The sequence below is a fragment of the Chinchilla lanigera genome, unplaced genomic scaffold, assembly GCF_000276665.1.
Source record: "Chinchilla lanigera isolate Chin_1 unplaced genomic scaffold, ChiLan1.0 scaffold00003, whole genome shotgun sequence".
In the NCBI taxonomy this organism is placed as follows: domain Eukaryota; kingdom Metazoa; phylum Chordata; class Mammalia; order Rodentia; family Chinchillidae; genus Chinchilla; species Chinchilla lanigera.
In genome coordinates this window covers 29,406,411-29,431,482 of record NW_004955404.1, presented here as the reverse complement: position 1 = coordinate 29,431,482, position 25,072 = coordinate 29,406,411, and the positions used below count along the sequence as shown (strand labels likewise).

The following is a 25,072-nucleotide window of genomic DNA, read 5'->3' as shown; positions in this document are numbered from 1 at the left end:
TTCTACATCTTCAACAGCACTTATTATTGTCTGTCTTTTTAACTATAGCCATTCTAGAGGTATGTGTGAATGTTTACTTTTTAGTATTGACTTGGTAGTGTGTTTACAATATATTGTGAAGCAAAGCTCCTAAAGCCTTCTCGGAAGGCTATTTTCTCCTCCCAAGATACCTTGCGGCATTATTTTGGAGACTAGAACATCACATTATTGATGCTTAGGTAGGTAAAATAAGGATAAGTGATCTGTGCTCTTCCATAGGTAAATTGGTAAAAATAAATAAAAACGGTTGAGAGTAGAGAAAAAGGTGAACAGACAGAAAATATGATTAAAACAAGGATTTTATATATGTTGGGAAATTGGTCCAGAGATTAGCAGTAGAGAATTCAAATCATTTTTAAAATGTACATTTTTCAATAAAATATATTTTCAAGTTGAGTATATTTCAATCTTATAAATTGGTAATAAGAAACTTTTCTTACCGCATATACCTTCTAAAGATGTCATTAGTTCTTTAAATTATAGAAAAGATGGATTTAGGTAGAGGTTATGTTATTTCTAAACGTTGTTCATTACTGAAATACTTTTTGGATCTGAATTGGCTTAGGATAGAAATAAAAGGAAACATTTTTTCAGTGGGCATTTTTAAAGTGGACATTGTGCAGTGTTCGTGAGATGGATATATGCGTGTGTACCTGTTCATCTGAAAAGCATTGTAAGGAAAGAAAAGAACTTGAGCCAATTTCAAGTCTTTGTTATCTCATACCATTCACAGGTGCCAGGACAGTTATCCACAATCTAATGCCTAAAACACGAAGATATAGGAAGATCCTTTTTGTCATTTTATATTTATTTGATTCCCCCTGAAGAATATGGAATTTTTTCCCCCTTAGGGAACTGTGTATCCAAGTAAAGCTAAGAAGGCCTCATTTCAGCAGACACTGTGAGTCTTAGGTGACCTGGGGACCCCAGAGGCACAACACTGTTTCGAGTGCCAAGTGAGACTCCTCTGAGTGTGGTCAATAAGAACAAGAATTGCTAGAGGTATAAATCCAGGTGAGCAAGGGATTGTTCATGTGGTTTGGATGCAAATATGTTCTTATGCAAGCATAAGTTTAAAACTTCAGGGGCAGGGCTGGGGATTTAGCTCAGCAGCAAAGCACCTGCCTGGCAAGCACCTGCCTGGCAAGTGCAAGGTCATGAGTTCTGTTCCCGGTACCGGAGAAAAACCAAAAAACAAAAAAAACAAAAAAAAACTTCAGGGGCTGGGGATATAGTTCAGTGGCATAAGCTTCTTCCCGGCAAGTGAAGATCCTGAGTTCGATCCCCGGTACCGCAAAAAACAAAAAACCCAAAAAAATCCCCCCAAAAACTTCATTGCTCACCTCAAAATAGAGTGCCCCAGTCTGAATGCATGGAGAGGAGGGAATGTTTGTTTCTTATTATGTATCAGAGGCTTTACAGAATTTTCAAGAGACATTTTTAATTTAGAAAACCAGGTTGCTGCAACCTGTTAGATGAAAGAGGCTCCTGCTGGGAGAAAGGAAGGGGCTTCATTTTCTAATCCAGTGATGGCTGTAAAAATATTTATGGAGTTTGAGGTGGAGAGCCTGTTTATGCATGTGCACGTGCATGCGTGTGCGTGCGTGTGTGTGTGTGTGTGTGTGTGTGTGTATTAAGGTAGAGGAGGGATGGTTAGAAAAGTTTCTTTCATTGTTCAACTTACACAGTTTAAAAGACCTGATTATATGTAGGCCACACTCTGAGCTGTAAGTTATAATTAACAGTTTTATGAAATCAGATTATTCATATCTGCAAGTGGAAAAGATGGGATTGATTTCATGCCCATTCTTCAGCTCATTTTCACACTATATATTTATTAGCAATCTTTGAGAAGGGAGAAAGTCAGAAAGTATTTTCATTTTGGTTCCTTTTTGATGATTTGTTTTTCTTCTTTTATTTCTGAGTCTTATCAGAATTTTTTTGTCTTTCTAAGCAACGTTTTTTAATGTTACTTCTTAATTTTTCAATTAGATGTTACCTATACACTTCCTATACTATATTACTTTTAAATTATGAAATATAGCACATAAGAAATGCCATATATATTTAAAGAAAAATTATAAAGGTATAAGTATATAAAATATGTTGTATAATATATTAAAGTCACTATATACTAATATGTATTAATATGTAAAATAACTATATAAATTAATAAAATAGTAGGGAATCATAAATAGTGCTCCAAGGCCAGAAGAGACTTATGTACAAGGTCTGAATAAAAAATAAAGTGGATATTTAAATTTAAGAAATTTGTCACAGTAAAAGATACATTATCATTCACCTCTCTCAAAATACCACCCTCACTTTGAACACATTTATCTTAACGTTCTTGCAATTTTCTAAAGCAGTTCTGAAAGTTCTCTTTTGTGAGTACTTCTGGTTGTATTATCCTGTCTGCCTTGATGTCCTAACTTTAATGAAAATGTTTACCTGCTAAGGTTTTTGACTTTGGGGAAGAGCCAGAACTTGCATGGTGCCAAATCTGGGTGAGTAAGGTAAATAAGGCCACATTAAAATGCTTCCAGAAGCCTGCCTTTTTTCCTGCACCCTGCAGCAGCATTCACTGGATGTGTGGAGCACAGGCTGTGATCCATGAAAATGGACTTCCAGAACTGCTTCAGAAAGTAGCAGGAACGATGGGATGTGCTCCAAGCAAAGGTGAGTATTTTGAATGAGATTAGTGGCAAGATGTCTTTTACAAATTTTAAAATTTAAATATTCACTGTCTATTTTGATCACATCTCATATGTCTCCTAAGTCAAAACTGTCCCCTGTTTCCCAAGGTCTGTATTTCTATAGTAATTTCCTTGCTTTTCTTCATTTTTATCAACTACTTATGCATCCCTACAAAATATAGTTTGGTTTTGGCAGATTTTGAATTTTGTATTAATGGAATCATACTACAGTGTCGTAGCTCTCAATGTGGGAGATTTCCCCCAGGACATATTTGAACTGTCTGGAAATATTTTGGTTTTTACAACTTGGTTTTTACAACGTGTGCTGCCAGTGTCTAGTGGGAAGGGGCTAGGAATGCTGGTAAACATCCCACGGTGTACACAACACTGTAGACGATAAACAGTTTACTGGACCAAAATTTCAATAATGCTGAGGTTGAGCGACCTGTTGTAAAACATTCCATTGTATAGCTGTGCCAAAATTTAGTTACTTAAGTTACTGCTATTAAAATCTGTGCTGATGCCATTTTTCAGCTGATACAAACCATGTTTCTGTGACCATCCTGGTATCTATATCCTGGACATACAGCAGCGTCTCTACAAATGGAATTTTTTGATCCTAGGAGAAGCGTATTTTTATCTTTCCTAGATTAATCTGCAAGTGTTTCCTAAAGTGGGTATTAGATTTTTATTATATAAATTTAAATAAGTTTTCTTATCCCATAATCACCAAACACACTTTCCTTCCAATTTATTTGTATCACATTTTAGGTTACAATAATCTTTTTTACAGGGTAAATTTGGTTATATCCAAAACATTTATCTATCTATCTATCTATCTATCTATATATATATATATGAAAGAATTTGGGGAAGATTAACAATTATCTATTTACATTTTGTTTGCTTTTCTATATGCCTAATCATTTATTCATGTATACTCAGATACTTTAATAAAGATACAGACTCATAAATGTATCAACTATGCCAGGCAACCTCTATCTTCTATTGTTTTTTTCTTGGAGATATCCTTCCTCTGTTCTTTTCCTAACTGGACTGATTGCTTTGAGACAGACTGAAGACTTACCCCCACCCCCATCACCTTGGGAATAGCTTTTGCCTTTTTCCTGTGTTGGATTCACCTGTTTCCTGTATTCTTTAATTTCCTTTCTTAGTTTGCTGAAGTACACTTTAGTTCAGTTAGTCCACGTTCTACTTCTTCTTGATTTTGACCTTTGGAACTTTTATGGTGTTTTATTCCTTGTTACATATTTTCATTTTCCCTGGAGCAGTTTCTTGATTCCTGAATGCTTCTTTTGTTCATTAATATCTCGGTTTTGCTTCTTGTTTCTTATGGTTCTGGGAAAAGTAATTAAAGTTGTCTCTTTTCTTTTTTGTTCCGTGTACTGTTTCTGTTTTCTCAATCTATGGGTTTTTTCTTTTTTTCTGTTTGTTTCAGGTCTGTTGTTTCTAAAATGTCTACTGGCATTTCCCTACTCACTCATATTTAAAAATGTGATATTAAGAGGCAACTTGAAATTCCATACATATGTGTGGCACACAGTCCGTTTTGGTGAGAAACCCTGTTTATCTTCACTGCTGATGTCTACAGGTTTTTTGGTGTATGCTTGAGGGTGGGGTTTTTCACTTTCTTAGAAGAGAATCTTCATTCTTATGCCTGGACATGTTGGAATGAGGGCCAGAAATCTCACTGTGAGACAGGTGTGATTGCTCAGTGTGATTCCAAGACTGTGCCACATTTTCACCATGTGCTGCCCTTGCTGTAGCCAAGCCCAGGATTCAGAGATAACCTGGTACAATCTCAATGAAAGAAAATGAGCTACCTTTCTAGCTGATTAGCAGCTGTCACCAGTTACACGTGGCTGTTCTGGAAGCAAGGCTCTGGTCTGACGGACTTTTAATCAAATATTTTGTTTTTGTCCTCTTTTCTGTCTCTTGACTTTAAAGATACCAGCTATCTTCAGTTCCTGAATGTATTCAGAATTATGACACATTTTGGATCTTAATAGAGAAAGCAGAAATCTGGGGGCTGGGGATTTAGCTCAGCAGCACAGTGCTTGCCTGGCAAGCGCAAGGTTGTGAGTTTGATTCCCAGTACCAGAAAAAAGCCAAACAAAAACCAAACAAAAGAAAAAAAAAAAAAAAAAGAAAGCAGAAATCTGAGTAAATTGTCTCTTACCTCTGTCTTTTTTATATGCACAATTTTGTTCACATTTCTAGTTGGCTGATAGCATTCATCTCTGTGCTTGTAGAGTTATACCTTTTAATTTTTTCTGCCCTTTTAGTGGAGTTTTATCAGGTGAATAAAAATATGTTTAATCCATTGTATTTATAGAAGCCTATTCTTCCGTAATGATAATGTGACAATAATCTTATAAAATATATTTTTAGTATTGAATGAATACTAGTTAAGAAAATATATTTTTGTCATGCACACACATACTGCACATGCATACACACAAACTGCTCTAGACAAGGTCCTTGATGTTTTGCAAGTTGCCACTTTCAAATTTCACTTTTATATATCTATTGTATTCAAATCCTTAGTCTACTCTCTCTTTTTTTCAGTACTAGGGATTGAATCTAGGGGCACTCTTCCACTGAGCTACATCTCCAGCCCTTTTTATTTTTTGTTGTGTTGAGTTAGCGTCTTGCTGATTTGACCTGGCTGACCTTGAACTTGTGGTCTTCCTTCTGCTTATTCGTTTGTGTTCCCTTACTCTTGACTTTCAGGACACTGGTCTTCCTTGTCACTTGCAGATTCTTGTGAATTTCTCCTCTCTATCTATTCTTCTTGAGTTTGTGGTTCCCAATATTTTATTTATTCTCCCCCACTTCTTTCTATCTTTGAGCATTTCTCTTAGATTTGTTTTTATTTTGGAATATTTATACATAATTAGATGTATTGTGGATTGCTTCCAAGTATAAATAGGAAATTCATTTGTTGCATATATACCATACATACATATCTGAAGGTTCATTTTGTACAATATTTTTAGTGCATTTGAGTACTGAGTGCAACCTATCATATAAGGTCAAGTATGGAATTTTCCTCTTCTGGCATTGTATCAGTATTCAAGGAGGTATGAATTTAAAGCATTTCAGATTTTCTGATTAGCAGTGCTCAACCTGTAATAATTTCATGCCACTTAGTACATAGTAAACACTAAAAGACTCATGAACTGAAATGAGAAATTCACAAATCTCATTTCAACCTTTCAACTTTGACTGTGGTACAGTAATGATTAAATAGTGAAATGCTCCAAAAACAGACAACCCCAGAAAGAAAGACTTAGAGTCCATTGGAAACTACCAAACAGATGATCAGCCTTAGAAGGTTGAATGTCTGTAGAAAAACAACACAGTCCGAAGATCAGAAATGTGGTATTTTAATTTAACAGCTTTCATATATCTTGGATCTTTGTAAATTTAACATAATGCCAATTTATAAGATCTGCATTTCCCTTAAACATTTAATCAATCAAGATTTAAAGCATTAGTGCCTTCATAGAGAAAGAAGCTGGATTTAAAAAAAAAATTTACATATTTATTTTTTGTTTACCTAATAAGCAAACAGTGACTACAGTCATTGCCACTTTAAGTGACCACAGCAGAACAAAATATATAATTTGTACAGAGCTATGTTACAATTTTATAAGGTTAGCTACAGTAAACCCCACGTTTTGTTATAAACTATATTGCTTTGGCCATATTGAAGCTATCAGATACTAAAAGGTGTTTGAACTTATACCCATGCAAGTAGCAGGTAACAAAGGAGAAAACAGATCAACACCACTTATAAATCTTGTGAACCATAACATCCATGTGAATGCTATTTTATTGCTATATTAAATAGTTCTTAAGTTGAATGGTAACATGTTTTATCTTGGTTTTATTTTATTTATTTATTTATTTTTTCCGGTACCAGGAATCAAACTCACGATCTCACGCTTGCCAGGCAGGCGCTGTGCCGTTGAGCTGAATCCCCAGCCCCTTATCTTGGTTTTACATATGTAAAGAAATCATGTTTGTTTCTAATCACCCTTTATCATCATGTTAACATTTTGAATCAGTTTTTAAAAAGCTACTGAACACATTTGCATTAGAAATAGTGCATGAATAGTTTTTATATGCAAGTTTAAAATTTGGCAAGGGATTATAGACCATGATTCTGCCAAGAAGAAGGAAAGCGATTAGAATGTAAATGAAGAGGGTACTAGAATGTAAAAGCTCAGTCCATGGCAATTAAGTGATCTAAAACTTAAATAGGAGCAAAAGATGGATTCACAAAATGTGAAAACGTTAGTGATCCAAAGTTAACTTAAAATTAAAATTCTGAACATCTTTTATGATGACAGGCATTTGAGAGAGAGATTGGGAACAAATTAATAAATAAGACTGGGGGTGATTTGTAAATAGAATCCATGTGATATGTGAATTAATTGTTGTCCTTCCTTTTGGCCACATTTTTGGGTTTTGGTTTACTGTAGCATCACATTAGATTCTGGCAGGAAGCAACATTCCTAGCTTATTTTCAACATGTGGCCTGGTTTACTGAAATAAAAAAAAGACTGGAAATTGTGTTATATTTTAAGACAGAGTTAAAGCTCTTGGGTCTAATTTGTTCCTAAAGTCAGTCTGAGAACACTGTGCTGTGTTTTGCTGGAACAGAATCAGGACCTTTTGCATTGATGTGACGAGGCAGTGACGAACTCCAGGCTAAGAATGAGAATCTGTCCCCGTGGGTTTCCTCTCACCCCACCTCATTTCCTCTGTCTTCTGGTTTCTCTTGTACATATTTTCACACGCATTTCATCCCAAGTTAACCTAAGGCGCTTTGCTGAGGAGATTAAAAAGTTAGGCAGGAATGCACAAATTAAAGGGATAAAGAGATTGCTTCCTAGTCCTAAGAAGCAATTTTACCTCTAACTGATAGAAAAACACTATTCCAGACACCTTTCTGTTCGTTATTTACAAAAATAATATAAAAATTAGTAATAAAGCCTTACAGGTTGCTGTTAAATTGCCCGTTAGTTCTGTGATTTGAAAAATAGTATTTTAACTGTAATATGCAAATGCTAGAGACCATGGGTGAGAGAGGACGCTCCTTGCTCTTTTGCCATGTGAAGACTGCACCAGGCAATTCACATTTTGTCCTTTATGGAGTCGCTGGCATCTCTTGGTTGTAGAGCTATGAACACGGGGACCTGCCCTTCATTAATCATCTACATGTAGTGTATGCAGCTAACTATTTACAGATGACAGAACTAAACAAGCAGGGTTTAAACTATAAGAGTGAAAGAAAATTTTAATAGTCTCCAAAACTGTAGATAGTACACTTTCTTTGCAAAGGATGTGAATGGCAGAGTTCAAAGAAGTCTTTTGTGATAGTTCTGCTTCTTTGATCTTATCTGAATGTGAATGCAGAGTGCAATGATTTTCATAAACAGTCTTGATTTAACTTTCTAATATTTTTTCATGATCATTTCATTGTTACTAATGTGCAAAAAGTAAACTGGTTGAACTGCTTGTACACTTTGCACCTAATTACACCCTGACCATTGATATAGCTCTGTTTGCAGAAACGTCGTTTCTTGAAGGATTTTTAAAATTTCGTATTTCCTCTTTATACAGATTCACACGATTTAAGAATAAACCTCTTCAACAGGAATTCTGAGTGAGCTCATTTTTTTAATGTAAGTGGTGTATGAATAAACTGGAAGCTACTGAGAGCTATATGGAAGTGCTAACTGTAAAAAATTAAGTGCTTTCACAATGAGGCTTCCTTAACTCCCACTTCTTCTTATGCTATAAACAGCCCATAAAATGTCAGGTGGAATTATGAGTGCTAAAATGATCCTTCTTACATTTTTATGCGGTTTTGTGCAAACCCAGTTTTTTGCTTTGTTTTTCCAAACATATCATTTTGTTTTAATGACTTCTGTCCAAAAGAGAAAATGAGATTAAGTGAATGCTCCTCCTTTCAAGATGAGCTGTATTTATTACTGGAACGGAAGTTGTCATATCCGTGATCATTAGCTTTGAACTTTAAGCATGACTGCTTTTCCTCCAAGGACTGTTTTTCTTCAAATGACTGGCACCAGCAGCACAAGCATGACTGTACAAAACAAAGCAGCTCGTTACACGTCCGCGTTAGTCACACTGGCACCGCTCTTCCTGCTCTCTAGGGCTCCTTCTCTACAAGATTAGGAGCTCTTGGTCTTTTTCTTTCCACACACTCTTATTTTTCCCTTTAAAATTTAATTACATTCGTACATGATAATTTGTTCACTAAATGATTTAATTACATTAGTGTATGATAATTTGTTCATTAAAAATACAGAGAATAAAAATTATGTAATTAATATTTCTTACTTAGAGAGATATACTCTTAATTCCTGATATTTACTCTTAATTACCTGATGTGCATTCTTAATAGCTGATAAATATAGATTTTTAAAACTTTCTGTCTGGCAAATGGAAATATCACCACAGGTATGACTGTAAGTGTTTACGAATGTGTGGTTCATTTGCTTTTTTCTTCTTTTTTATTTTAAAGAGAAAAAACAAAACCCAATGAAACAGAGCTTCAAAACAGGTTAGTAGGAGAGTTACAATAATTAATACATTGTATATTGTTGTCTTCACAGCAGTTATTCAGAGGTGGCTAGTTTGTTTCAATGAGATTGTACTATCCCTATACTCATAACCTGCTTTCTCTCACTTGACAGTGCCATAAACATCATTCCATGACAGTTAATTCACTATTACTTTGCTGTTTTTTTCAGCCACATGTTTTTCTCACATGCCTTTTTAACTATTGTTGCACAGTAAGGGTATAAAGTCTGCAAGTGTCCCAGTTGCATTCATTCACTTTTTTCCCTTGGATGTTTTTTATTTTTATTTTTTTATTTTAAAAAGAATAATAAAAAAAGAACAGTAGCAAAATTTTATTGTTTTTCTCTTGTATCTTTAAAATCCAAAGCTCTGTTCATTTTATTTGTTCTCTGAGAAAATATGTGTACCAGAAAATAGGAGGTTGACCATTTTCTATTCTATAAAATAAGGAAGTTGCTCTTGATAGAAATCTTCTTCTAGGCCTAAAACCTGAATAATGAGTAACCAATGAATTTTGTAGACTGTCTTAAAGTTCAGAAAGAGGCCAAGTTCTTAGCTTTCCCATAATGAGATCCAGGAGCAATGGGTTCTCCTCACCGACAGGGAAGGTGCATTTTATGTCATAGTGAACTGTTGAAGGAGCTAATGGGTGGAACGAGGGATGTTTCAGTGCCAAGCAGGTAAATTCTCATTTCCTGCATATGTCTGATTAGACATACTCTGCATGGAACAGTGCATTTCTGTGATATACTGAATATGGTCAAGAAAAGGTAGATCTTGATTCAAATTTCATTGCTTGATTTGCTATTTTCATAAGCCATTTGAGAAAGGGACTGACTTATTATAATATAGATTGTTGTCAAATAGCCCAAAATCTCCCAGAACAGAGAAACAGTGCCTTTAATCATGTGTAGTTTTTATTTTATTATGTGACATCTGTCAGACATCAATGCATGTAATTTTTATTAATTTCCTGAGCAATTCCATGAGTTTAACTGATTGGCTGAGTCAGCAGAGAGTGGCTGGCTAAAATATATGGGCAAAACTCAGCTATAATGATGTAGAAGTCAAAGACATATTTGAAAAATCAACCATAAGCTGGGCGTGGTGGTGCACACCTGTAATCCCAGCACTCCAGAGGCTGAGGCAGGAGGATTGTTGCAAGTTCAAGACCAGCCTGAGCTACAAAGTGAGCTCAAGGCCAGTCTGAACTGCATAGCGAGACCCTGTCTCAAAAAAAAAGGTCAACCATAATATAAAGCAAGAGGAATCTAAAAAGCAATTCACTGGATCTCCTCAAAGAGAAATATTAATGGTTTTGAAGGGTTTTATTTGATGTCAATTTGCAGAGTTTTTTCTCCCGTCTGTACTGGAGATTGACTTCCAGGCCTTCCCACTGAGCTATATATACCCAGGCTTGTCTTTTTTTTTTTTTTTTTTTTTTTTTTTGATAGTTTCAGCCAGGGTCTCTCTAACTAAGTTACTCAGGCTGGGCTCCAGACTGCTGTTCTCCTGCCTTAGCTTCTCAGAGTTCTGGGGTTTATCACCACACTCATCTGACTACAGATTGCTTTTTATATTGGAATATTCTCTTACCTTAAAGCAGTTCTTGAATCTTTTGCTCACCAAATACAGAGCGATTGGATTAATGCAGGAATTCAGGGAGGCCATGTTGATACCGATGTAGTCCATCACCAACAAAAAGCTGCAATCAGATTAAAAGCTCAAAACATGTTTGTGAAAAACATGCTGCTCTGAGCATGTAAACTTTTGTGTTTTTGTGAGGAAAAAAAATTACCCATGGCCGATGTTCTGAAATTATCACTAATTTTCTGGTGGTGAGCTCCGGCTCCCATTTTCTGTCCTCTTCCCTGCTTTCCCCTCCTCTGCCCAACTCTTCCTTTTAAATTCCAATCTCCCTGGGAGCACTGGGTGCGGAGCAATTGCAAGTGTGAAGGAGATTTAGACATGACATGTTCAATCGTGTCAGCGGCTCATGATTTTGACAGCTCTGCCTCTTTTTCCCAGGGTCCTCACAGGTCCCCCTCAGTCCTCTCTCTAAAATAGGAGGGGAGGCTAAATTGGGAGTCTTAGTTGGTCCTTAAGGGTTAGAAAAATGACACTGTCTCTGCCTATGAAAGAGATCAATGGAAACACTTCTGTGTGATACTTGCTTACCAAAGGGTTGATTTCTATTCTACTTTTCTTACCTCAAAAGGTCACATCTATTGGGATCATTCTGATCATAAAGAGTGAGCTTCAAAATCCTGCTGAGGTGAAGGGGAAGCCAACAGAGTGCGAAAACAAGGACCAGGCAAAATACTGTCTTGGCAACTTCTCGCCTCTGAAATGAAAACATAGGCAGGCCTTGAGAGGAACTCCTTTATATTCAAAGTGTACACCTTCCCAGCCAGAAAGTTTAGTATTATTTGCAAAAATCAGTGGCATCTGTAAACACTCAGGACACAGAGTTTTCAGTTAAATACTTACTGTAAATTAGAACTGAAACGACTACATCCTTTAAAAGTTATGTCACTCTCTAGATCTCTCTAGATGATGCAAAACATTTCTAAGTAGATAATAGGGAAATATTCTTTAAGATTTAAAAATGCTAGAAGGACATAAATATTCTGTAATGCATGCTTTTAGTTCATTATCAACCACTGTAATTTTCATCTTCGTAATCATAGTTATAACCGCAAGCCACCCATTCTGTGCATCTTCTCACCTGCTTCAAGTGATCATTTAAAGCAATCTGCATGCCACTCTTCTTCCTCAGCATCTCACAGGTCATCAGGGTATAAAACAAGGCAGTGATGGCCAATGGCAGGCAGAAATAGAAGCTGAAGAGCCACCAGTCTTTAGCGGTCTTGTAAAACTATGCAGGAGAAATAATGTTGCTGGTTAACGTGCCTTTGTTAAAAAAGTCTTATGTACAAAACATTCAGCTTAAGAAAATATTCACCAAGGAACAGTTAGCTTCTTTTTTTTTAACAGTTAGCTTCTAAAGGAGATCCTCTTTTAGAAATATTGTGTAGGATCTTTTAGGTTGTGTCTACTCAACAAACAAATAATTAAATATGTATATTAAATGGGACAAACTTTCCTAAAAAGCATTTCAGTACTTTGTACTGGTGTACTATATAATTATGCATAAAATTTAAGTAGTTAGGCAGAATCGAAAGTATTATGGATTTAATAGTTTGTCTCCACATAAACAAATGATACTTAGTATCTTCTTTCTGTGAAACACACATGTGAATATATAAAGATACCCTAGTGTTTTGGTGAGGTTTTCCTTTTTTATTAACTCTGTTGAATGGAAAAACATATGTGAAAAAGTCTGCAGTGACTATTTAGGTCAATCAAAAAAATCAAAGAGCTTATGACTTAGGCCTTTTCTCTTATTCTGTTTCCACTCTATCTGCTGCTGTATCTGTGTTTGAGAAGAAGTTATATAAATTATGCAACACTTTCCCCCATTTTTTACTAATAAACAATAGCATTCTCAATTTCTTATTAATGTCTTTCTATCCTTTTACCTATGACATACATGGTTCATAAAATTTTGTATAGTCTTCTTATATGTAAATGAGAAAATAATCTCGGTAATAGACCTGCCTCCCTTGCATTAACTTCTCTTTACCTATTCTGTTGAAAAGACCTTTTTACATATACTTTCTGTCTTGTGCAGGCTAATGTCATTGTTCTTTTCCTGATTAAACATTCTTTAATAAATGACTAAGATGAAAAGTTTCTTGCAAAGGTAGTCTTTCCTTTAGATCAAAGGTAGAGAGAGGGGCAGGCTTGCCGTTCAGAATCCACTCATAGCAGGTGGCATCTATACGAACATTTGCAGAACCATTTTTATCTGACAACTGCTGTGTGGTCTGATGCAGAGTACATGGGAGCACCCAGTTCTTATTGGGCTTTGGGCAGAAAAGCCATAAACTTACACTGATTCTCATGTGAACTCAGTTTGGTTTGTGTCCTTGAGGCACAAAGGGTTCACGGAGAAGTAGTGGCCTGATTCTTGCTATCCGACTTTTTAGTCAAGGTTAACCCTACAGTGCTGGGATCCATCCTCTTAATTTATGCCAAGGAAACAAATCAATAGCTTTGATTTGATTGGGTTCAGGGACAAGTAGCTAAATGTTTTTGAGGTAAGGGCAGAGAGGAGAAAATAAAAGTAAGATTTACCTGCATGAAGCCTGTTTTCTGAACGGGGTGAAGCATGCAGATTCGTAGATGACGCCCTTTGTAGTTCATGGTAATCAGATCAAAACCTATGGCTTCAGGGACAGCCAGAACCACGGAGATCACCCAAATTAAAACAATTTCTACTGCTGTCCATTTTGGAACTCCGATCCCTTTAATACGACTCCAAGAAGCAACGGCTCTATATCTAAAGATGAGAATCGATTTTGAGGATGCTGGTGCTTGGCTTTACTGAATGGCATAGTTTATTTTCTACAGAACATAGCAAATGATAGCATTGTGCTTAAGATCTCTCTGACTGAAAAATAAGTTCTTACCTGTCGATACTCAGGGCACACAGACTCAGCACAGTGATTCCCACGGAGGCCTTCTGTATGAAAGGCACCAGCTTACACATCTCAACTCCAAACGGCCAGTCTTCTGCCAGCAGCTGCAGGAGGGGACAGAGAGCTTGGTGAGGGAGATACTCACAGGAAATCCTCTGCCATGCAGTGAGTTGGTAAGTGCTATGGGTAAAAACGGAAGTGGAGCAGGGTGAGGGAGCTGGGAAGGCCTGACGATCATGGTGTTCAATAATATGACCCAAAAGGTCACACTGGAAAGAGAAGATCTGAGCAGAGTCATTAATTGGAGGAGAAGAGTAACAAATTTTGGTGCTTATTCTTTGCCTCATGGACTAACACCCCTTTGAAAGGCATTAGTGTTCAAAATATGCAATAGAAGAATGCATGGGGGGGGTAATACAAAAGCAGTTTATCAGAATCCATTGTCCATATACACTAGCTGAGTCAGAATCTCCCGTGTGAGGCCAACTGTGGCCAGCTGCTTAAGGTCCCCTCTGGAAACTGATGCATACTGTCGTAGACTCTCAAAGCTCAGATCATGGCCAAATCAAGACACAGCTTACTGAAAACTAGATGGTAAATATACTCAGCTAAGAAGACTAGATTCCCCGCCCCTTGCCGCATGAAACAGTTCTCTATGAAGAGTAGATGCATTCATACACTTGTTTTAACTGTAGGCAATTTACTTAACTAAACATAAAGCAGGTGAAGTAGCCATGCTGCTTCTTGAACACCCTAGGCACAACCCTGCTTTAGGCATCTGCTCTAGCTCTTATTCCGGAAGGCTCTGTCACCACTGAGCCACTGGGTAACTCTCTCACCTTTTTCTGGCCCTCCTCAAATCTTCTTTTCAATGTGACCTGTTTGGAGCATATTATTAAATACTGTAATGAGTCAGGCCTTCCCATTTCCCTTAGAATATTCCACTTTCCTTTTTATCCATGGCACTTTCCAACTCCTACTGTATTTGCCATAACTTTTACTTATTTGGTTAATTTTTGATATCTTGACCCCTACAGTATAACACAGAATATGAGTTGCTCAATTATCTAGAATACTGCCTAGCAGATACCTAGATACCTAGCAGATGCTTGATAAATATTTATGCCTCTAGAACATATAGACATGAGCAATACAATGAACAAAAACATAGTTCTTGCTGTTATATATAAATATCTCTCTTTTTCTGACTGCAGACTGTGCAACTATCCATTATTAAATGTGGTTGTTGTCTGTCTTAGAACCAAGGGGTGTGCCCCACACTGGTAAATGAATCACTTTAGGTAAACATCTGGACTGAATGTTTATGAGGTTTTGAAAATAAAGAAAAATATTTCAAATCCACAGTTTTTTAAAATAAAAGTATAAAAAAGAACCTTCCAAAAGTGAAAACTATTTTGAAACACAGTTGGGTGTTTCTGTCCTTTAGTAATCAAGACTCACTTTAGTTTGTCAAGCTGGGTTGATTGTTCTATAACTAGAATAGCACCAAAGGCTAAAATGTGTGTCTCATTATGGATGTGACTTGAAAACTGCACATAGGATCCATTTCATTTCTAAATCAGACACGAAAACTTACACAAAAATGTGAGACAGATGTTGGCTGACTTATCAAGTATGAGTTTCACGTAGGATCCTGAAAGCCTATAGGGCTATAACACAGAGCAGGAAGGGAGGTAGGTGTAAGCAAGTCACTGGTGTCAGGCAGATAACTGGGAATGGTGAGACCCAAGGGAATCACTGTGTGAAAAGAGGTGCTAATAAACATCAGGTGGTTTTTGCTAATGGACTCCAAATATAAAAATACCTCAATGCTTTAAAAGAACTCAAAAATTGTAATTTTGATACAAAATCTCACCAGTTTTAAAAACTACTAACTCATTAATACTTTTAAAAGGCACTGTCATATAACATCGTATTAACAAAATGGAGGTTTGCATTAACCAATTCATTCATAACTCTGCTTGACAACTCATTCAAGGAATACTTATTGAGTATTTACTACATGCTAAAGAACATTTGGAGGCCAGGGTACATTTTCAGGAACAACACAAACCACCTGTTTTTATGGAGCTGATAGTAAGTTCTCTCTGAGAAGATGATATTTAAGTAGCAATGTAACGTAAATGAAAGAATAAGCCATTATGCTAGGCAGAGGAAAGAGCAAGTTCAAAGGCCCTGAAGTTAGAAAAAAAAGAGCCAAAAAATCCAACCAACTCTAGTAGACTAGAGACATAGATAACCCGAAGGCCATCAAGGCTGGAGCAGAGTGACCCAGGCCAAGTGTATGGGAGATAATATTACATAAAGGAGAAGTTTGGATTTTTTTTTAAGAAATCTATTGCAAGGTCCTCAGTATGGAAAAGGAATGATACTATTTCCCCTTTTAAAAGGTCACTCAGGCTGCTTAATATAGAACAGTACCTGTGGTCAAGCAAAGAATACATTGCTGAGAACTATACGAAGCTCTTGTAAACAAGCCCCTATAATGAAATTAATAAAATGTTTTGTCTTGTAAGAGGCTTGGACTATCCTCCCTCACTAGCTAATTTTTAAAACAAAGTATATTCTTTCCTCTGGTCAAGTTAAACAGACCCCAAACACGTGCTCCTTGTTGCTGTTCCTTTAAGTATCAATTATCATTGCTCACCTCAGCATACTTATTGTAGAACAAGGAGCTAAAGGTGTCATAGGTAACCTGCTAGCTTGATTTGCAGAATTATATGTTGCTTGGTGGTCTGCTAACATCAAGAAATCTGAAAACCTTGATTTTATCAAAACTTGTGAAACAATCTATTCACTCCCTGAACTCTCCTGCACCTTTTTCCTTTATATAATTTACAATATGCTTGCTGGGGGAAGGTGGCTTTCAGTTCTTTCTCCTTCTTGATACCTTCTTGATTAAACTTTCTCTACTCTAAGCACTGATGTTTGATGTTTTGTATTTACTGCACATTGGGCACATAATTTTGCTTTGGGGGCTTTGTGACAAGATTTGGTGAGTCAGCAAAGAGCTTGTGTAGACACCTTGATAGCAAGTTGTATCACTACGGCACTGATCTAGGGATGCCCCTGGATTGTCTTCATAGGTGGTATTGACCACAGTTAGTACAAAATAACTTGGAGAAGGGAAACCTCTAAGCTTTGGTTCATCCATTTCTCCCTCTTTCCTACCTTCTTTTCTTTCCTTCCTTCCTTCCTTCCTTCCTTCCTTCCTTCCTTCCTTCCTTCCTTCCTTCCCTCTCTCCCTCCCTCCCTCCTCTGCTTCCTTTCTTCCTCCTTCCCTCTCACCTCTTTTGTAGTGATGGGATTTCACCCAGAGCCTTGTGCATGCTAGGCAAGTGCTCTATTACTGAGTTATTCATCTGGCCCTAGGTTTCGATTTGAGACACTTAAGTGAATTGCCTCATGACATTCAACTGCAGAATTCTCTTTGTATTTGTATTCAGTCTCTTGGGTTCCATGTACAGGGAGCCCTTGGCACAATTTGACAGTGACCCTTGTTCAGGAAGTGTATGGATTTGTTGGACTTTACCCTTTTGTTGTTCTTCCTGTGGAATCAGTTGTTTGTTTAGTGTGGTTTTAAAGTTTGTAATAACACAGATCCAGCATATCATTTGAAGGGACAAAAACAAAAACAATCAAACAAAAGAAATGAAGCAACAGGATTCCCTGCTCGTAGTAGCTCTCACTCAAAACTCCAAAGGGAAAAAAATGGAAAACATTATTAGAAGATCCCAACAAAAGTAAGTAAAATTAATCACTTTTCAGGAAAAATAAATCAATATAGTTACTACAAGGAAGAAAGACATTGGATTAAATTGTCCAAAACTGAAGAAGTTGAAAGAGTTGGGAAAATAAAGAATTCTACCACCCAAATGGAACTAAAAAGATAAATTTCTCAAAAGAAAATGAAAAAGTCCAGCTGCTCCCTTTGATTTAACACAACTTCTCACTGTATTATTGTAAGAGCTTCAGTTACAAATCAATGACTTTCTTGTACATATGAGGGCTTCTTAGTTTGTCATCACCATATACATAACTCCTCATTCAAAAACCATATGACTGTAACAGGGTGTGGTGAAGGTTTAGCCTAACCTTTCCTGTAGCCTTTGGAATCCAGCCTTTGATGAAATGAACCTAAACTACAGCTTTCTGTACATGCCTGATGGCCCAGTTCTTCTACTGGCAATGACTAATTTGCAAGCTAAACTCTCAGGTAACTTTTTCAGTGCACTGGCTAGAAATAGGAGTTTCCCTGTACAGACTGCACAATTGGATGCTCTTGCTATAGAATAATTCACAAACCCCTTGGAGGAATCAAAAGGCATCTTGAACTGAAAAAGTGAGACTGTGTCCAAACTACCATGCCTGCTACTAAAGGAAAGCTATGATATACTATATGTAACCTCAAACACCATCCCTTAAAGAAGAGACAAAAAGGAACACAAACACTTAGGATAGTCTTCTAATGAGACCATGCTCTTCCCCATATAATATGCCTATCCTCTTGGTGCAAAAGCTTAACTCTAAAGAATATTGGTTTGTGCCAAACCCCAGGGCTCTCAATCAAACAGTGTAAAATGTATACCCAGTTTTCCCCAGCTACTGTACTCTCCTGACTGCTCTGTCAGGAGACCTATGTTGGTTCACTGTACTAAACAGAAAGGATGCCTTTTCCTGTATCCTACCAGAAGAATGGCAGGACCCAAATGACAATTTTACAGGACTGTGCTTCCATAGGGTTTAAGAACTTGTGAACAGTCTTTGGATGAATACTAGCCAGAGACTTAAGGTATTTTCAGCTGGAAGAAGGAATCCTCCTATAAAATGTAGATGACATTTTGGTTGCAAGTAAGAACAAAGAAGCTGCTAGTGAAAATGCTGTTCAGATCTTAAATTTCTTGGTTGGTAGAGAAAATACAGTCTGTAAGGAAAAGCACATATCTGCTAAGAGACTGTTAAATGGTTAGGATTTGAACTCTCCAAGACTCTTGAAATTTGCTCCCTAACTGAGAAGAAATTATTCACCATGTGGCCACCCCTACTAACTGTTGACAATTGTATGGCTTTCTGGGGATGGTCAGATTTTTCCCTGTCTGAATTCTTAAGGTTGAGCTAAATTCCTTTAGGAAGCTCTAAAGGAAGGAGATCTAGAACTCTTACAGTGTACTAAAGAAAGATAACAGGCTAACGGATAAAGGAAAATCTGCTTATCACTTCAGGTTTTGGCCTTTTCAATTTAAGAAAGACTTTTTACTTTTTGTATAAAACGTACGGACTGAGTTTCAGGGCATTTACTCAGACTGTTGCTCCTTTTTATCGCTCTGTGTCTTACCTTTCAAAGCAACTGGATCAAACAACAATGGGATGGTCTCCTTGCCCTAGGCGGGGGCAGCAACCTGTGATGATCTCCAGGAAGCTGAACAGTCCACTCTGAAGCAATGCCAACCCCTCGCTACGTCCTTTCATGACAAACAAGGAGCCCATTGGCTGACTTCAGCAGATTGGAAAGATATCAATCCTGTTAGACAACTCTATCATAAAGTTAGTTTCCAGCCCGACTCCTGTCACTTTGTTGCTGTTTGACTTCGATGAGCTTCATTTAAGCGGCTGTTTTCAGATAATTGAACAAATGACTGGACTTGATTAACCAACCACTGGGAAAATCAGACATGATTATAGATGGTAGTAGTTTCATGGGCTAAGAACAACTGTAGGTCAGACATATCACTGTCACCTTGCAAGAAACTATTAAAGCGAAGGCCTACTTGGCACCTCAGCACAGAATCTTAAACTCATCTCTTCATGAGAGTGCTGCAACTGGGTAAAATTATAGTGGTCAATATTTACACTTACTTGCCCCTTCCAGAACCTTAGTACAGATCACCACCACTCCTTACACTGACTGCAGATATGCACTCTCAGTAGTTTGTGCCTATGGACAGAGAGAGTTTCACTAACTTCAGGCTGTATCAAATATTCTTCTGAAATTCTGGTCCATTGCAAGCTATCAATAAGCCAAAGAAAGTAACTGCCATTTGTTGCTAGGTCACAAAAAAGAAATTTGATATTGGGCATAGGAAAGCAGTTGGCTGACCAGGTTGCCAGAAGCCCACACGATCCATGAACTCTGAGGCTCATGAACATGCCCCACAAGACTTAAAACAAGAATAGAGGTTGGAAATTTCTTCCCCAAAGCATCCCATTTGGAAATTCAATGCTAACAGCACTGACCTAGTTCCAGAATCTAAACTCTTCTAAAGAACCTCCTGAAACAAACCCACCCTACTGGCTGTTATAGTAGGATACCAGTCTTCTGTGCATCCAGAGGTATCTGATAGGTTGCAAACCATATAGATAGGTCCAACAATATGTAATCTCTCCCAAGAAAACCCCAAAGACTAAACTGTCCAACTAGAGAAGGGGAATCCCATGCTGAGGATGAAGCCCTGGTGAGACTGGAAAATAGGTTCCTCACCAAGATGCCAAGAGCTCCAGGAAATTTTAAATACTTGGTAGTTCAAGTAGATACCTATATTGGTGAGTTGAAGCCCACCCCTTTACTGTAGGAAGGGCTTCTGAAATAAAGCTTTAGTGAAATAAAATTTACTAACATGAACCATCTGTGTACATACAAATTGATAATGGGTTTTTTTTGTGTGTGTAGTACTCAGGAAATTGAACTCTATGGTGCTGTACTAGGAGAGAGACAGACAGACAGACAGACAGACAGACAGAGAGACACAGAGAGAGAGGCAGAGAGAGACTGACTGAGACATGCTAAGCTGCCTATGTGAGGTTTGAATTTGAGATTCTCCTGACTTGGCCTTCTAAATGCTGGGACAACAAGCATGTGCCACCACACCAGCTTGGGAAGTATACTGTGGCTAAAATAGCTAAACAAGTATCAAGGGTCTTACATTACATGCTTCATGAAGACTGCAATCTACAAGAAAGAGAAGATGAATCACACTTTACAAAGAGCCATGAAAATATCTGCCCTGAGTCCAGCTTGACATGGGGTGAGGCATTGGTTTGCTTCTGGTAGGGGTAGCATCTAGGCATAGAGCCCAATGGAGCCCATCTGAAAGTATGGTAGTCCATTCCAGGCACCCCCACCAGAGGGAGACCTGACCCTAGGAAGAAAAATCACAACCACAAATTACTGAAGAAACCTTAAATGAGATCTCAACTTCTGTTCATGAATGTTCTTCTAAGAGAATGTTGTTCACCACAATTGTCTCTCTGTACCACTTTAAGGCTGGACATCAAGTCCATCTTAGAACCTAGAAAGAACAAGGATCTGAGAACCAATTTTCTGTCAGTGGCATGGATCCTATGATATTCTGCCAACTCCCATTCTGTCAGTTAAGCTTGTGGAATTAAACCTCGTACACATCATACTTAAGTCAAACTCACCCCATCATAGCCTAACCCCAAAGCAATGAAAAACTGGTGGGCAAGGAGTTTGATCCTGATCTCTAAAACACTACAAATTTCTCTTCATAAAGATTGCTTCTAGGGGCTGGGGATTTAGCTCAGCGGCAAAGCGCCTGCCTGGCAAGCGCAAGGTCGTGAGTTCGGTTCCCGGTACCGGAGAAAAACCAAAAAAAAAAAAAAAAAAAAAAAAAGAAAGATTGCTTCTAAAGGTAAGTAACTAAGATCATATGGGATTTCACCTGCATTATTACTGACATAACTCTTTGTCCTTAGCTACATTTTTGTCTTTATGCTAAGAATTAGCCAACATGATCTTTGTTTACATTGTTGCTTTCTTGACCCCTGTGAGCTTCCTGGGACTACACTCATGGAGTAATCAAGGAACTAACCACACTCTTCTGCTTTAGCTTTTAAAAAATTCAATATTTTGGATACTCAAAGTCCACAGACCTCTTGTTCACTAGCTGTGGATTCTTATTTTGGTTCCTAACAAATCTGGCAAATGAAACACAAACTAAAAATTCAAACCCTACTTGTCACAGACACCTGGTTTGATCTAATCAAGAAGCCACACCCTGAAATTAAAAGCTCTATTTAAAAATTTGTTTGAAAATAATGTTCTTGAAAAGACACCTATTTGTGGTGGCTTTGAAGGAGACCAATGGACATAGCTATGTCTGAGTAGTTGGGTATCTGGCTATGCCTTTCCATCCAGTGGTACCAAGAAACTAAGTACTGGAATAGCTCTACAAAACTGTTTCAAGAATTAAGAGAAGGCCTTATAATTATTTACTAGATATCAGGAAGATGGACTTTGGTACATATTTAATAGGCTCTTCTTGTCCTGGTAAGGGTTAGAAGTCCATGAACACATAACTAGAAACTTGTCTATTATCCCAGAAATTGCATCTAATAAACCTGCCTGATTTATCTCTCATCAGCAAAAAGAAATAGAATCCTTGCTAAAGTACTAGTCAATAACCATAGGGCAAAGAGGGGATTGCGCTAGTAAGAAAACTTGCTTTGTGTTTGTATTAACATGAGTGCTGAAATTGAAACTCACCATGAGAAGATTTGAAAGGGGGCTTTCTGGCTTCTATAACTACCCTCAGAAGTACCAAGAATAAATGACAAGAGCACAGATTGTTTTTCTGGTCCCCCAGAACACTACATCTATATTTTCTAGGATACCCAAACTAGGAATGTCTATTTTACTGATCCTATTTGTAATTTACATTCAAATTGATGTGATTTAAAATATTGCAATAACAATTGCTGAAAGAGCTCAAGTTGTGGTTTTATACAGCCTTGAACTGATCCCTGGAATTCATAAATATTTCAAATTTCAGTAAGACAATATCATTCCTTCATCCCCTGTACTTACCCCTTCTAAACAAGAAGTAATAGATGGGTCATCATCTCTATTCCTATGAGACTAAGGAATGACAAAATAGATAGTGGGGATTTGCAGCTAAACCCCATCACAAAAATTGACAATTTTTCTTGTAACTGATTTGGATTATTCTTCCTTCCTAAAGTTAAAAAACAAAAAAATAGAGCACCTTCTTTTTCTTTGTCTATTAGTGACGTTGACTAGTACTTGAGCATGTATTCCCTGTTCCGATTCATGTAATATCAACCATCATTGATAACCTTGTTATCTTCATTGCAGAAGAATGAACTAAAACTTTACAGCGTGATTTACAAACTTGATTTAAGCAACTGTAATTGCTCAACAATCCACCAAATTTTTCCCAGTATCAAGAGAGTCTAAAACCTTGATTTTATTGTTTTCCTCCTTTACTCTTTTTCCTTTTATAACTCACTTATATGCTTGCTGAGGGAAGGGGGATTTGAGGCCTTATCCCCTGCCTTCTTTGTTGGTACCGTTTTAATTAAACTTTCTGTACTCCAAATATCAATGGTCAGTGTTTTGCATTTGCTGTATACTGGGCACATACACCGGGCCTAGGTGTTCACGCACATGCTAGGGGTGGGGGCATTAGGTGATGGATCTATATATTTTGAAGGTAGGGCTAGCTAGTAGAACTTACAGGTGGCTGAACGTAAGATATGAATGGATAGGACATTCACAGAGCTTTATCATGTGAATAGTGAGGTCTTTTACTGAGAGAGCTGGCACCATAGCTGTGAAGCAGTTTTGTACTCCAGCTACTTTAACAGAATTATCCAATGTCCCTGGAAACATATGAATAAAGGAAGAGAAAGACAAAAGAAAAAAAAAAGAATCAAGATATACCACTTACAGGCACAAATTCCTTATGACGTATGCTAGAGTTATGTACATCTGAAATGTACCAATACAACTAATTAAAAATTAAAAACTAAAATAAAATGTAACTGTATAGGAGGATTCTGGTAGATCTGGCATTATTCCAGCAATATTCTAATCATTCTTATTGTCCTTAAATGAAACAAGCCAATAAACCTCACACTTATTTGCTATCTACAAGACAATTAAGCACTTAACACATACCATGTTATCAATTCTAGTAATCCTATTATATAGTACTATTGCTATCCCTGTTTTACAAGAAGTCAGAAGCACTTAGAAGTTTAACTTGCCATGTTGGTTTTAAATATATCCACAAATATTATTACTGCTTCTTCCTTCAAAAGACAAAGCCAGCTTCCTTTTCCTTGACAATGGGTTGAACCTAATGATTTGATTTTAACCAATCGAATGGGGTAAACGTGATGATGTGTGATATATCCAACAAGTTCATAAAGGCAACATGGCTTCCTCCTTGCTCTTCTACCATCAGTCACTGTGGGGGAGGCCAGATCCTCTGCATCAAGAACTTTTATGCAGAGGCCAACATGGCAGATAATGGTGCTCTCTAGAAAACGGTGAGCAAAAATTTACCAGTTGTGTGAGTGAAAGGTTCCTCCAGCCCCGGCCAAGCCTTTAAAGACTGCAGCCCTAGGGGCAACAGCAGCCTCCTGAAAAAGCTGGAGCTCAAAACATTCAGCTAAGCCACAACTCACAAGTTCCTGACCCAGAGATGTGGTGGGGAAAAATAAACATTTTTACTGCTTTAAACGGCTAAATTGTAAGGCAGTTTGTTGCTCCTCATTAGATAACTAGTATGTCTATCTTTGCTCACTCCAGTAATGGATCTACAGGTGAATCCAGCAGGTCTGACCCCAGAATCTATGCGTATTTTATGACCATATAATAATGCCTGCCAGGTGGCTTTACCAAAATGTGCATAGGACGAAATATCTAAAAACTATAACTGCATGTCAAATAATGTCAAAAATTCTAGACAGTGTAAAACTTTCTTCTAACCACTTAGTGTGATGGTTGACTCTATGTGTTTACTTGACTGGCCTCAGAGTGCCCAGATTAAATATTATTTTAGGGGGTTTCTGTGACAGTAACATTTGAATCTGTAGCTTCACTCAGTAGCTCATACTGCTTTTGCCAATGTGAATGGGCATCATCCAATCTGTTGAGGGTATGAAAAGAACAAGGGTAGAGGCAGGAGGAATTCACTCTTTTTGCTTCCTGCCTGACTGCTTGAGCCGATGTCTCATATTTCATCTCATTCCATCTCATTCCATCTCATTCCATCTCATCTCATTCCATCTCATCTCACCTCACCTCACCTCATGTCATCTCACCTCATTTGTCTCTCCTTGTTCTCAGGCCTTTGGATTTGGACTGAA

General features: G+C 37.4%; 1 protein-coding gene across 1 annotated transcript in view; it reads right to left on the bottom strand.

Annotated features, from left to right (window-relative positions):
- Positions 1-6,124: 6,124 nt before the first annotated feature.
- Positions 6,125-25,072, bottom strand: part of Ednrb (endothelin receptor type B) — a 31,106-nt gene continuing 12,158 nt past the window's right edge. The window contains exons 3-8 of the mRNA XM_005374148.2: positions 13,910-14,022; positions 13,575-13,779; positions 12,103-12,252; positions 11,585-11,718; positions 10,971-11,079; positions 6,125-8,874 (exon numbers count right to left, since the gene is read on the bottom strand). Of these exons, the coding sequence (XP_005374205.1) occupies positions 8,740-8,874; positions 10,971-11,079; positions 11,585-11,718; positions 12,103-12,252; positions 13,575-13,779; positions 13,910-14,022 (846 nt within the window). The 3' untranslated portion in view covers positions 6,125-8,739. The remainder of the gene's footprint in view (positions 8,875-10,970; positions 11,080-11,584; positions 11,719-12,102; positions 12,253-13,574; positions 13,780-13,909; positions 14,023-25,072) is intronic.